General features: G+C 53.6%; 3 protein-coding genes across 3 annotated transcripts; all 3 read left to right on the plus strand.

Annotated features, from left to right (window-relative positions):
* Positions 1 to 468: 468 nt before the first annotated feature.
* J4E88_010146 (uncharacterized protein) lies at positions 469 to 1,227 on the plus strand (the record flags this gene model as incomplete). The annotated part of the gene is made up of 1 exon (XM_049403741.1): positions 469 to 1,227. One exon carries the CDS (start codon positions 469 to 471, stop codon positions 1,225 to 1,227), a length of 759 nt encoding a protein of 252 aa, XP_049250521.1.
* Positions 1,228 to 3,806: 2,579 nt separating this feature from the next.
* On the plus strand, positions 3,807 to 5,268 carry J4E88_010147 (uncharacterized protein; the record flags this gene model as incomplete). The annotated part of the gene is made up of 4 exons (XM_049403742.1): positions 3,807 to 3,814; positions 4,004 to 4,048; positions 4,484 to 4,526; positions 4,576 to 5,268. The coding sequence occupies 4 exons, from the start codon at positions 3,807 to 3,809 to the stop codon at positions 5,266 to 5,268; spliced, it is 789 nt and encodes a 262-aa protein (XP_049250522.1).
* A 5,681-nt stretch (positions 5,269 to 10,949) lies between these two features.
* Positions 10,950 to 11,858, plus strand: J4E88_010148 (uncharacterized protein; the record flags this gene model as incomplete). Its single annotated transcript, XM_049403743.1, has 1 exon — positions 10,950 to 11,858. One exon carries the CDS (start codon positions 10,950 to 10,952, stop codon positions 11,856 to 11,858), a length of 909 nt encoding a protein of 302 aa, XP_049250523.1.
* Positions 11,859 to 14,002: the final 2,144 nt, after the last annotated feature.

Below are 14,002 nucleotides of genomic sequence, written 5' to 3' on the forward strand. Positions count from 1 at the left end.
GGGGCATGACATGGTCGTGCTCATATCGTGGTCGTAATGAGGGCATACCGTGCGTCGCAGTGCTTGAAGCGGAGGTATCATGTAGTCTTTGTCGGGTGCGGCAATCGAGAGCTGGCTGCGGGGATACGGACGGGCATGTAGGGATACTCGTGTTGGCATATAAGCACGCAGCGGCGTGTGATGTGAATGCGGGCAAAGCGGCGGGTTGTATGTGACAGCAATCGCGCAAACTGTAAGGGAAAGCAGCTACATGGAGCATCCGTCGGCGAAGACGAGACCGAACACAACACGTGTTCCTGCGATCCCAACGACACACCTCTACCTGAGCGAAGGTCTGCCGAGTCCAGCGTCGCAGAGTCCATCTCTTATGACCGCCAGTTTCTCCAAGGTGTGCTCCGACAACTACTGTGCGGCCCTTACACCGATCGCGAAGGCGAGAATCTCGCTCATTCGAAGACTGGGATCGATATGCTGCGAGCAGTATTTCCAGCTCTACAAAGCTTTGCATCAGATCAGCCACATGACATCGGCGAGAAACCGGCTTCCCTAGATAGCGCCTCGAACCTCTCTCGCAACCATTGGGTTTCCACCTCTGCTCAAGAACTCGGTACTTTCCTCAAACAAGGTCGTGCTCTGAACGCGCATACACCGACTTTGCGGATCTCCAATACCTTTGAACGTTTCCAAGATGCTGAAGCAGCTTTCCTTCGCTTCGCACAGCACCGCGAAGTGAGTTTGATGTACCAGAATTGGCAGATTCTTGGCGGTAGTACCCCAGAGATGACCGCTCAAGACTTTTGCAAGCGATACGAAGATCGCATGTCAAAGGAGAAGCGCGCGACCTCCGACGAGTTTAGAAATTTTTTGAGCATCTCCGGAGCAGCTCTGGAGCACGTCGTACCAGGGCCAGACTTTCTTCGGGACCTTGGATACAGCTTGCTCAATGATCTCAAGGTTCAGGTTCATCTCGACGAACAATCTCAGTTTGGACCAGCCGGAGGCAAAGAGACAAAGACGCGAACAATCGACTGCGAGGCCTGCCTTCAGTTCGTGTTTTATGGAGAGCGGTTTTCATTCTCCGGGTGGCACCTGGATGTACTAAATGGAACGTGGCTGACAACCATCACCGGCTTCCGTGCCTGGTTCATATATACTGGACCATGGACCGAGAAGGAACAGAAGGAACTAGAAACCTCGGGGGCACAGTGGAGACTAGCTGCTGAATAGGTTGAAATTATTCTTCTCCGCCCCGGCGACACCCTTGTCATGAGACCTGGTTATCTGGTAGTACACTGCGTTCTTACATTGGACGACTCTGTTGCACGAGGAGGCATGATTTGGTCAGCAGCCGACATCGGCAGAACTATTAAGAACATTAATTACATCATCCAGTCGCTCATGGCTACAAATGAAGACATACCTCGGCAATTCTGCAATTACCTGGATGCGCTGTATCGTCATGTTCAGGAGTGGACACTGACAGATACGAGCGCGGAATACGCACGTTGATTACAACATCCGGTGTACTCTTCTAGCGTCCTGGAAAGCATCGCAAACCTTATTAAGTAGCTAAAGAACAGCAAAGTTCTATCTTGCGCTTGTGCAAAGATATGTAAGATCCCGTCGCAGAAAGACTTTGACTGTTGGGAGAAGCTTGTGAAGCAGGGCAATGACGAGAAACGGAAAGAGGATTGGAACAGATTCTGTCCGTGCTGGTGTTCGGGAGAACGTGTTCATGCTTGGGGCTGCAATAGGTGGTGTTATGCAAAGAAGAAGCTTGCTTGCATGGTGTAACGGAATGCATTCGGATCAGTGCGCGAATGCTCGTAAATAAAGATGCTCAAACCACTAGACTCATCGGGTAAAACATACTCAGATTTCCTTCATCCCTCTTTAGTGCAATCTTAAAGTGCACTGTCTGGCTTCGTTCTTGCTCATCGCGACACGTCCACTTCTGAGCTTACTACTGAGTGCTTGCGCTCCAACACGTCCGCCATCAACACGTCCGCCATCAACACGTCCGCCATCAACACGTCTACCATCAACACGTCCGCTATTAACACGTCTGCTATTAACACGTCCGCCATCGACACGGCCGCTCGTTGTGAAGGTGCTTCGTTGCCGGCCTAGTGCCTGTCAGAACCTTGGAACGCTTCCACGTCACGATATTCGCCATTCGACCGTTGGCGCCACTGGGCTCGTCGCCTGCAACTTCCCTGTCCGTTCGCACCTGTCTCTGCCTTACGCGTAACCATGTGGAAGGTGATGGAATCTTCGTCTCCCGAGATATTGGTGTGGTGTAGAAGCTCATCTTCACTCTTATCGCCAAGGTCGGTGTTTCGCGGATCAAAAGTACTGACGTAGACCAGTAGTACGGACTGATCAGCCTCATATCTTTCGAAACAACGTACTGGTTGCGGACGAGCGTTTCCCTGCCCCCGATCTTCCTGACCCGCCATTGTCTGCTACTCTCCCCATTGGCGAGGCCTGAACCTCGATAGACCGCCGTTGCGATGTTGCGCGGGTCGGCGTCGACGCTTGGCGGTTGCATCAGCGCCGAAGCCTGCTGGCCACAGCTTGGTTGTAGCCCGGACTTGCGTCGACTCGAGTGTCTGAGATGCCGCTGCCATGGGCGTTCTGAACACGCTCGTGCTTGACCATGGTAGCGGGTCATCCTTCGACGCTGTGAGTGTGCGCGCGCCCGTCGTCTGCCATCAAAGAGCTTGAGAGGTGGGGTGAAGTCAACCAATAGGAGCCAAGCTAACCTCCGGGGTCCATCTGGGTGGGCTACCAGTGCGGAACCCCCCCACGCCTGACTTGTTCTCTGTCTTTCGCGCTCGAGCCTGAGGGATCTTTTCGCCACATGTTGGACGGCAAGGTGTATTTGCTACGATGCTCATGTGTTGGCGTTCGAGCGCTGCGCAGCATCTACCCCATTCTGAAGACTCCGAGTTACAGTTTAGCGGCTGGCCCGCGCGGCCCCGCGCTGACCGCGAACGCCCAAGCCCGGACACAGGTCCAGGCACTCGCCTGATATCCATCATCCGTCCATTGTTTTGCTACACAGCGTCCTTTATCATATGGCACAACCTGCTCGCGACGCGTCAGATTGCGAGAATTCCATCTGGTCAAAGACCCACTCACAGCTGACACGATAAGGCGATCACACGGCGCTGGAATGGACTCTCGTGCGTCTGTCCTAGCCCACACAGGTTTCGCATGAAGAGTATTATCATCTGTTGGTAAACTGGCCTCGCTTTTTTGGGTATGGTAATGTCGTATGCCGAATTGAACTCACGATCCACTACGCAGAAATTCTGTTCTCAACGCTAATCGCAGTCCCAGACACGAGCCCTCTCTATGAACGGCTGCAGTCTCAAGCCCCGATTCTCCCCACAACGATCACCGGGCTCGTACACCCACAAGCGAGGATGCGGCAAAGCGGACATCCCGCATGGGCGGCCATTGTGGAACCAGTGCTGGGGGGCTCTTTGCCTAGGATAAGCCGCGATTCGATACCCCTTGATGTCATGAACGTATCTCGCTGTGAAGACATATCTTGCTGGGTGATTAGTCCGGTCAATGGCTTTATCGAATTCGGGGCAGGTAACAGATGTTTTGGAGACATAGCAAAAGAGTTTATCGAATGTCCGATGATGTGAAGAGTACCGCCGCTCATACCCTCGATACGCTCTCGTAAGCCCCTATGCATTTTGGCCTCTGCTCGCGGGATCTCGGGACAGTCAACGACGGCAGCCGTCTTGATGGAGCTCACACGGCCTTCGTCTTGTGCTGCAGCATATGTCATGAGGATGTCCATGACGAATGCAACGGATGCTGCTGATCACGAGCCTTGTGTGGTCGAGGCTGCGAACCTCTTATTCAACAGAGGGTACTTTCTACCTTGGGTAATACGTTAATTCCCTGCCCGAAAACGTCTGCTCTGTCCAGCAAAATTATTGCCGTTTGATGCAGGTCTAACGAAGCCTGTCACAACCACCAGGGAAGTTGCAATCGAAAGCGTCCGTCAAAGGAATAAGGCCCGACGGTGAGATCTGTGTCAAATCACACGGCTTTCTATGCGAGAGAAGTAGCCTTGAAGGCTTTCCCATTGCGTTCTCACCTACGAGACGGTCTCATTAGGACTATCAGTTTGTAACAAACGCACCCCTCCACGTCACCTCACGCGTCACCGAGACGACTGCATCTTGATCCGAGCCCGTCTGTTCCTTCTTCAGTATTCGCGACATCTCTTCGCCAATACTCTCTATGTATTTTGCTGAGGAGCGGCACATCGTTGGCCTGCGCACTGTCACTCACCCGCATCTCACCGACGGGATTTACAACCAGGCTTGTTCTCGCTACAAGCAGCACAGACTGGAATCAATTTACTTTACGCCATCTTGCGCGGTATTCAAATGCAGGCGAGCAGATTGTCTCATTCTCCATCCTGCACCTTCTGATCACGAACACCAATTACTAGGTGGTTCGATTTCATCTCGACACCCTCTTCTGTCGGGTTCCAGGTAAGATGGCAATGCCGATGCTTTACCTTTTGCTGACGGTATTAGCCAGTCACTGGGTATCTGCACGCCCGTAGCAAAACACTTCCCCCGGGCGAGCATCTCGCATTTCGTGCAGGATGGCACCACTCGGTACCCCACCTCTGATTTGGTCTCGCTCGAGATCATTCATACGAACCTAGAGGATATCGCGGTACAGCTGCGCGCTTCGTGCCCGCAGGCCATCATGGATGAATTGTCCGCGACCCTGGAGCACCTTGACCGATTGATCCATGGAAACCAGGAGACAGAGACTGTCAACGACGGGGCCAGCATCGGCTCCCTCAATCTGAGTGACCTTATTCGGGAGCCGTTACCCGATCTAGAGGTTGCCGACAATGCCAGCATGCACGCCTCGGATGACGAGGAAGTTACTCTTTACGAGGGCGAAACCCAATACCTTCAAGCAGTAAACGGTGGGGCCACCAATGAAACCTGCAATCTCGACGACGTGCTCATACAGTCAGACTTTGAAGACAATGCCAGGATCCTCGAGCTTGGTGATGCGGAGATGGCTGCGTACGAGGGCGACACGGACGAGCCTTCAACGCTTTCACTTGATTACGACTTCATCTACGCCGACGACATGGACGCCCAACCAGTCCAAAACCAAGTCGATGCCAGCGCGGTGCCTACACCATCCAACACCGGCCTTCTTCAGCAATTCGAATCAATGAACGTTAAAGACTATGGAGAAGAGGTCTAGTCCCCGACCAATGGCCCACTTACCCCTCATGACCATCACGGCCCATCCGTAAATCAGTCCCTCGGTACCGACAGCACCGAGTCTGAACTTGGGCCTGGATCTGGCGACGATGAAGCCGCCATGTCGCACTCTGACCTCAACCATGACCCTCAGCGGAGGCATCTTCCCGTGTACGACATCCGCCACCATGTGTGCACTAAGATGAATATATAAGCTAGTGGGTATCATCGAAAAGGTGTCCAAGTCTAGTATAGCCCTCTACTAGTATCAAAAAGGTCGTAAAATAAGAGTATGCAACATATCCTCGGCCTAGGGAAGCTCGGGCTAAGCCTTGCGGCTCGTCGGCACCCGAGGATTACCCGGCGAGCCATGTGTGCACATCAAGGAACGGGTGGACGTGGGACTAGTAACCTTCTACCCACCACGTTCGTGGGTTGTTTGTCCAGAAGCCTGCAGTGCGAGCTAGATTGGATGAGTGGTTGACATGCCATGCGCGAGTTCGGGTAGTACCTAAGCTGGAAGGGGTGAGGGGTTTGAAAGGTATACAAATTGCGAATGGGAACGAATTCGACGGCAGAGACGGCGTTAGGTGCTCATTGGCGTTGGCGTTGGCGTTGGCGTTGGCGTTGGCGTTTTTGCTTTCTCGATCAGAAGACATGTAGCGTGCGACGGAACAGGAAAATGGTTGTAATGGTACTCAAGTACAAATGTAGCATGTGATCTCCTGATACCTCTTGCGTTGGTGTACCAGCCAACGTCATCTCGTTGGTTTGCTCGGAAGCAAGCCGCACTTCCGCATCTATCGCCTCCCCCGACCTCGCAAGGCTGTCTTCATCACTTTGCGCAAAGCATGACTCTTATTTAAGCAAGCTTTTATATAAGTTCCGTGCTGCTCTTTTGACTAAGACTTGGAAGATGTCGAGCAATATGGACCAAATGAGATACGCCCTCTCATGTTCTGGATGGCTGATACCAAGAAACTCTCTTGAACCAAGATGCACTACACTTAATAGTCGACCGTGTTTCTGCGCACAAGTCGCTGCAACCTTTTGGTGGCGAATATCGACTACACAATGCAGACGGCGAGGACCATGTAAGCGCGACGAGCTCATTGAGCTAGAATCCGAAAGTCAGGCATGGAGAAGAAATTGATGGTCGAAACAGCCAAGTATCATCATGATAGAACCTGATGCCTATGGATAAAAGGAAAGCACATGGTAAAGTTAGGACAGAAAGCTGACAGCATGACGGGGACGGGAATGGCGTTCAGATGCTCAACTGAATTCGTGCTAGATCTAGAGGCAAGGCTCATCACTCGAACGGTCTCTGGAAGCCCCACGCAAGATTCTGGCATTGGAAATGTTCCCATTTTTAGCCAGTAAACCTCATGTTGCTAGCTCGTCACCCTGCGTTTTCCTTGTACTGCATCATGAGATGGTCGGCACAAGAGAGCGGCCGTGGATCCAAATCCAGGAGGATGCGTGAGAGTAGCATGGTAAGTTCAGTAAGCGTTGAATGCATATGCGCTCTTGTTACTGCAATCTGCACATTTGCAGTGCCCTGCAACTTGTAGTAGTCATGCCCTGATCTCAGCAATGACCGCTTCGAGCATGCATATAGTGTGGCCATGTCTGCGACATAGCAATCGTGCATGTGGAACACAAATTGATGGTGTCGGCGGATTGTTGAGTCAGTCCAGAGGTAGCGGTAGCGGCAGAAGCCGGCTCGGAAGCTCCGGGTTTGTCGGGCCATTAGCAGGGACATCTTGAGTTGCACGGTTCGGAGGTGCCTGAAACTCCGAGTAGACGTTGAGCGTCTTCAATACAGTCTTCTTCAATTCCAATATTGGACACCGGAGTCTCGGCGCCATGATCTCAGTCCTCCCAAGCAACCATCCAAAGCGAAACTCAGACGACTTGTGCCTGTTGTCTTGATCTCAGCCGATGCAAGAGTGTATTTGGGGTATAGTCAGGATCGTTGGTGTCGCGAGATTGTGAAAGTGTCGTTTCGAACGAGACTTCGCGCACGCTCTGGAGAGTAAGATCGCGAACCGATTCGCGGGAATGTCGTAGCTTTGGGCCGCTTCATGAGGTGTTCGAGAGGGTGAGCCGTTGGGGTGCAAATGCCTGGTGCGGTTGCGCGAGACTGTGGCGGAAAGTGGCTATTTCGTGGCATTCTCGTCAACCGAGCAGTTAGAGATGGTACCGTACAGCCTCGGAGCTGGGCAGGATGTCATCGCATTACTACTCGGAAGAGCTGAGAGCAAGACCGAGTCAACGGCGACGTGCTAGTTTCCAGGTCGCAATCTAATACCCGTGTGTCTTCTCCTGTTGGTTGAGCTAGTGCCTTGTCCATGACATGATGAAAGACCCGGTGCCAGCTTCCTGATTTGCGATATTCATAGACCAGTATCGTTTCTTGGCGTCGACATGTTCCTCGGAGAAGTTGGAGTTGTCGGTCTGTGTCTGAAGCCTGATGTCGGCCTCGTGCTGGGTTCACCGAGAATGGCAGCAGTTGAGATTGTCTTCGCCGGGGGCCACATTTGGCGCGCGGTCGCAGTCCAGGTACGTTGCGCTCGATACGTGTACGATATAGCTGCATGAGATGGCGTCACTCATACGCGGTTCGCAAACCAGTGGCGGCTGTGGCTATCGGCGCAAGCACTGCATGTACCGCTCTCGTCCAGACGCGATAGAAGTCTCACACGGGCACAGCCTTACAGCATTCAAATAGCCACTTGTCCGACAAGGGTCGCGTATACCGGCACAAGCGCTCCAGCTGCCATGATAGCCCCGGGTGTGGTCGCACCTCCTCATCTGCTCATGACGGCCGAAGGCTCAATTGCTGCCGATGGGTGAATGTGCCAGGTGTATATACATGGTGTTTTCGAGGTTGGGGCCGTGTGGTGACAGCTGCGGCGGGCTGCATGGGCGATGGAATGCGCCTCTCGATTCAGCTACAGCATGCGAGGCGGAGGTATGCGAGGCGGCGATATGAAACAGGCGGCGGTGTAGTGAGGTATTGGAATATGAGGGTCGTCGTGATGTCGCGGGGTAGTTGGCGCTTTCTCCGCGCGGCTGGTGGTGGAGGTGGTGGTGCTGGTGCTGATGCCGCGGAGCCAGGAGCCTGCAGCTGATCTGGGCCTCGGCGCGGGGAAGGCCACTAGTCTGCATCGGAAGTGTGCTCGAGCCCTAGAGGTCGCGAGTTCGCAAGCATGCGGTGTCTTCCCAGCAGTCTTTCTATGGCAAAAGCAAATAAGGCGGGAAACGTTCTAAACAATCGCCTCCTCGGAAATCCCGTCGCAAAGTTAAAGATCAATTCTACTGAGTACAATTACGTTAGATCGCTAAAAAGAAATCCCTGGATTTCTGACCTAGAAGATAGAACAGGGTAAGATGTATCTGAGTGACATGTTGTGTGTGCTACGGGTGTTGGTTGCGCTGAGAAAGGATGGTGAGGTTGGGAACCAGACGAAGGGGACCTTGGAAGTGCTGGTGTTGGGGTTGCGCGGCGGATGCGGGGCAAGCCGTGATGCGAGGTGTCACGCTACTCCTAGAGCGGCATGGCCTTGATCATCCATCATTCACACGGGACCCGCATACGTCTTAGTGATATCCGCCACATCTCATCCTTTCTCCTGTAGGCGCGCTTCGTACTCGCCAGGCTCTCCGTAACCTTCATACCCCCTCGCCGACGACGACGACGACGACAGTCTCCAACGGTCAACCGCCCCTACAGCAATACGCCCCGCCCGATAATTCGTCGCACCCAATAATGCACTGTCTGGGAGAACTCCCATGCCCACATCGTGTCCAGGTACTGGCAGCCATGAATCCCTTGCCAATGATGATGGCGGGGTGCAGCATCCCCTTCTTCCATGACCACCTCGGCACGCGTCCTGCCATCTTTGACTGAGCTCGCCTCCCATGGCCTTCTTGAATGCGCGCCAATCCGTATTACTCGGGCTGTCAAACCCGCACAACACAATACGTCGCACTGGTCTGGTCGCTCCAACGATGCCGCTTGGCAGCACTACTTGTACAAGTATCCGTGAACGGCCACCGACCCATCTCGAGTCCATCTTGCTGACGATCCAGCCTAGGCCTCACCACCAATCGCACACGCTCCCGAACGGCTTCACGAAAGCCATACGACTTTCGCATCAACCGCAGAGCTCCCGCACACCAAAAACACCAGCGCCCATGACTCCTCCGACAGCGCCGATCGAAGGCACAGCCAACACCCCTCACACAAACTTTGTCGCGCGTTGACCGTCTTACGGCTTGGGACGATTGGCTGGCACACTGAACATGGAGGTGAACCATAACATGTCGAAGCAACGCGTACTGATAGAGTAGCCTGCTTCAGTCCAAATCGAAAGCACAGTCCCCTAATCGGTGAGGCCAGAAGAGCAAGGCCAGCATGCATGACTACTTCGTCTCGCACCACCCTATTCGCCAGACCCGACGCCGAGTGGAAGGTCGTCTCTGCTTCTTTGAGAAGAGCACACCGGCCACATCAACTTTGACGACTCATACGAAAATCGGTGTAGTATCTTCTTCCGCTCGCTAGAGGAGTAGCGGACCGGCTGCATCAACTTGGATACCTTACAAGAGACATACTGGGCTGGTTTGGGAGTCGGCTTTTCGCTTTGGACTCGTGCACCTCCAAAGATCATGTGAATGAGATCTCGTCGTCGGTTCCAAGTGAGTCACGGGCGAACAGCTATCACTCGCAGACCTGGGGCGACAGGGTCCGTTGTTCAGACATGGAAAGAAAAGCGTGCGCATCACGCTCGATCGCACCAACAAGGACGGCTTTTAGGACCCTCCCGCGAGGGCATCTCAGTTTTGCTTCGAACTCGATGCGTCCCTCGCCCCTTGAGTGTATGCTCGATGGCATTCGCGCCTTCGAATGATCGAACGGCTGTAGCACGAATGTTCTGCGAAATGGCCCACGTGGTCGCGGTCGGGGCTACGGCACAGCCAGGTGTCGGCTAGCTCTTGTGGGCAGTTAATGAAGGCTTTCAGGACTCGTGTCGAGCTTTCTTTGGCGGGATGATCTCGCATCTTTCGCGCGTCGCATCTCTTAGTCGGCTTTCGTGACGGGTCAAGAACCGCGATATCAAATCGACATGATCGACCACCACTTCACTACGCACGAAGGGAACTGGAGTGTCGAGGTGGAACGTTGGGGCGGAGAGCACGGCCCGTTACGAGCTGAGGTGATGTTGTCATGTATGTGCAAATGATCGCATCGTCTCTTGGAACGCGCCCTGCGCGATAATGGCGACTTTTCGGGCTTCTGGATCACCAATAATGACGAGCAACGAGCAATGTCCCTTTACTCACTTATGTATTGCAGTCATGTCGTAGATGCTGTGACATATGCTGTCAAAGCCGATGCAACAAATTGTCGTAGCGTTGGTAGATACGCTGTCTGTTTCCGTCTTCACCAGGGCATCCCGCAATTGAAATTAACCTTCGTTGCTCCGACCCGCGCACTCACCGACTGACGTTGTCTGCCGACCCTTTCTAGTACGCTCACTAACTACGCTAAGCCTTCCTGGTTGCCAGTTATCCTCTGTCACCTCACGCGCTGGTCTCTTCTCACCATTATGCGCCCTCATTTCGCTGTGCCACCACTCGCGACCTGAACCATTGTGAAAGCCCTACCGCATCATGAAGCAAGAAAATGCGACCAGCAATCTCGGACACCAAGGGTACATGCGCAACAGGCTAAAACATCTGATGAAGGGATTCAAGTCGACCGCCCGGAGGCAGATCAGCTTATCCAATCGGGTTCCGGCCTTCCTTGCAACGAACGAGACTACAGTCAAGGAACCCGAGCGTGACACTGGGGATATTATGGATATGAGTCCAGACCGGCTCTTGATGGAGGCAATCAACAAGGTGACTCGTGGCTACGATCATGGTGAAGTCTACAAGAACATGACATACGGCTTGGCCGGCGAAAAGCGCTACCAGTTTGCTCGCGCTACTTCAGGCCTCTACAAGATCGAGAGCGACCACCAAAAGGACTACAAGTGCGGTGGTCAGCTCCCGGTCTGCGGCACCCCCCAGCGTGACCGCTACGAGGAGCGCGATCCTTCGGCCCACCACCAGGACACGCTTCAGCGCGAACAGCCTATCAATTTCGATGAAGAGACGAAGAACCTCGACCGCTTGTGCGAATGGCTGGATAGTGTTCCGCTGGATCATGCCGCCTTGAGCACGGACACGGAAGAAGATGGAGAGAATGAGAAGCCCAGCGATTTAATCAAGAGGCATCTGAACGATGACATCAATCGAGTGACGAGAGACTACAGACCTGGTGAGACTATTGCCCAGATCAAGGATGTCATGGATGGAGGCCACCGATACCATCGCGCTCGCCAAAGCGAAGAGAACAATCGTGCCACGGGCAATGATCAGGCTGCGGTCAACTATTCAGTAAACAGCAACCACCAAGGTCCAAGCGACAGTCATTGCGCATTCCAATATGGCCACGAGACCTGGGTCAACAGCAGCAGCGATCAGCGTGCAGCCTACGAGCATCAACATCATGAGTTGTACTACCATGCTCGGTAGGAGAAGCGCACGCTCACGCGAACACATCCTGTCTACGGGTTCGACTACGATAAGGACAAGGAGGGTTGTGGGGAGGCCGTCTCGAATGAATGTAGGTCAGGCTTTCAGAAACGCTTCGATAATATAAAACTAACTCCAAACTAGCCTGTTCATTGCCTCCGTCTCGTCTACATCTGTTCTTCCAACTTTTCGTCTCCTGGCTCGACTCCAACACGTACGGAACGGCGGAACTCTGGCTTTGTTAAGAACATGGCAGCATATCGCGGACGAGACGGAATGCGGGACAAAATTAGGAACGCTTTCTGTCATCTGTTAGAGGAGCTCAAGTTGCGCGAAATATGATGGAGACTGGGTGCAGCGATGAAGTCGCGCTCACCTTGGTGGTTGCTGGAAACGTTGTCAATAGAGACGGAGGTGTCGCAACTGTAAGGGACCCGACACTTGACAAGGCAGCGCATGCACATCTTGGAGGCGAAGAAGCCCATGATCTCAAAGTAAAGAGTCACTTGATTGGCCACATTCGTCATTCCAGAAGGGAAGTTCTGAGTTCACTGTCCGTGATGTCGCTCTTGCAAAGCGCATTCTTGAGCTTCTTCTCCTGGTTGTCATAATAGGCGTGTCACTGGCAGCATGTCTAGGTGGCTCCAATGGCGCGCTCCGGTAGCCAGACAAACGTGCTCGGTGTAATAGTCCCGGTCAAGTTGATCGCGAAGGCCCAAGACGCATGCATCGATGTAAGTTTCCTGTCGGACAACCCGCTCATCTCACGATGACAGACCCATACCAATCCGCTTAAGGTTCGTAGAACCAGTATAGGGCATCACGGTCATTGGTGTATGCTTGGGCACGGCAGTATTTGAAGTTCCTCTCGCTCTTCCGGGTCGGTGTCGAGTCGTGTGTGAGCACTCAGTCATATGACAGCCAGTCGCTTGGCGTTGTCGGAGTAAAGGGGCTCGATGGGACAGGTGACGTCGGGTCGAAAGTGAGTAGCGGCTGCCGGCTCATGTTCGAGAGCAAGTGGAGTGGTGTCTGCCCCCGAATTAAAAGTACTTGGAGGCTTATGGTGAGTCGGATGGTGGAAACAGTGGTGGCCCAGCAACTGGATGTCGCGACGAGTCATAGCTCATATCCGGCCGGAAATGTTGTTGCGCGTGTAAGTTTGGTCGAGGTGGGGAGTCGCGGAGTGTTGGGCGGTTGCGCCCGATCGAGTGAGCCGTCCACGCTAACGGCATAGCGTTCTCAGGGTTGCGCCCGCAAGCCGAGGTGAGGGGGTGAGACCGCGCAGGCCTGAGAACACACATCGCTAATCCTGACTCCGATGCACCACCCGTGGACGTCGGCCTCGCTGGAATGCGCAGCACCAGCAGAGACGAAGGCACTGCAGCTATATCTCTGCGCGCCTTTATGCGACGCATAAAGCAATGGACATCACCACTGCGGCACCCAGCTGTGCTATTTACGGGTGAAAAGCTTCTCAAACGCCAGCCTACCCGAGCGGGGTGCAGCCTCGCAACCCAGAGAATAGCCCCACAGGAGACGACCCGTGGAGGTGCAAGAATGTGAATAGGCATGGTGAATGGGTTCCATCGAAGGAGGCGTTCAGCGCTACTATTGGGGTCTTGCACGCAACGGTGTCTGCGGCAGCTGCTTTGAAAGACAGGCTGCCATAAGTACGTTGCCACTTTCACGAAACGAGGCGTGAGGGAAAATGATGTGAATGTCTCCCGCAATCGCATGTGCCAATCGAACTGGATGGACGTAGTGACTGCTACTACTACTGGGTCTATTCCAGCCCGTTCTGACCTCAATATTTGAGTATGCAGGCTCACGTAGTGACTGCAGTGCTATCGTTCGCTAGGGACAGTTAGGGCTCCGCCAATACCGTATCTGCTTCAAGTGTGGGTACCAGCGGCGCATCATGGCTCGCGTAGCTGCTTAGTGAACGACATGTGTATAGGTAGGACTACCAGTCGCCTTGAAATGCAAAGCTAGAGTCTCTCCCCCAAAGCTCGGGATTGCCGGGTGTATAGCAGTATTGTCATTGGTAAGCAAATCGAGCCATCGGACTATCTATGCTACATCCACAGCACCCACGCACAAAGAACTACAAACAGATAAAGCAAAAAGACCTTGAGGGCTGCACA

The sequence above is a fragment of the Alternaria novae-zelandiae genome, assembly GCF_023758075.1.
Source record: "Alternaria novae-zelandiae strain BMP 2774 chromosome Unknown scaffold_29, whole genome shotgun sequence".
Taxonomy (NCBI): Eukaryota; Fungi; Ascomycota; class Dothideomycetes; order Pleosporales; family Pleosporaceae; genus Alternaria; species Alternaria novae-zelandiae.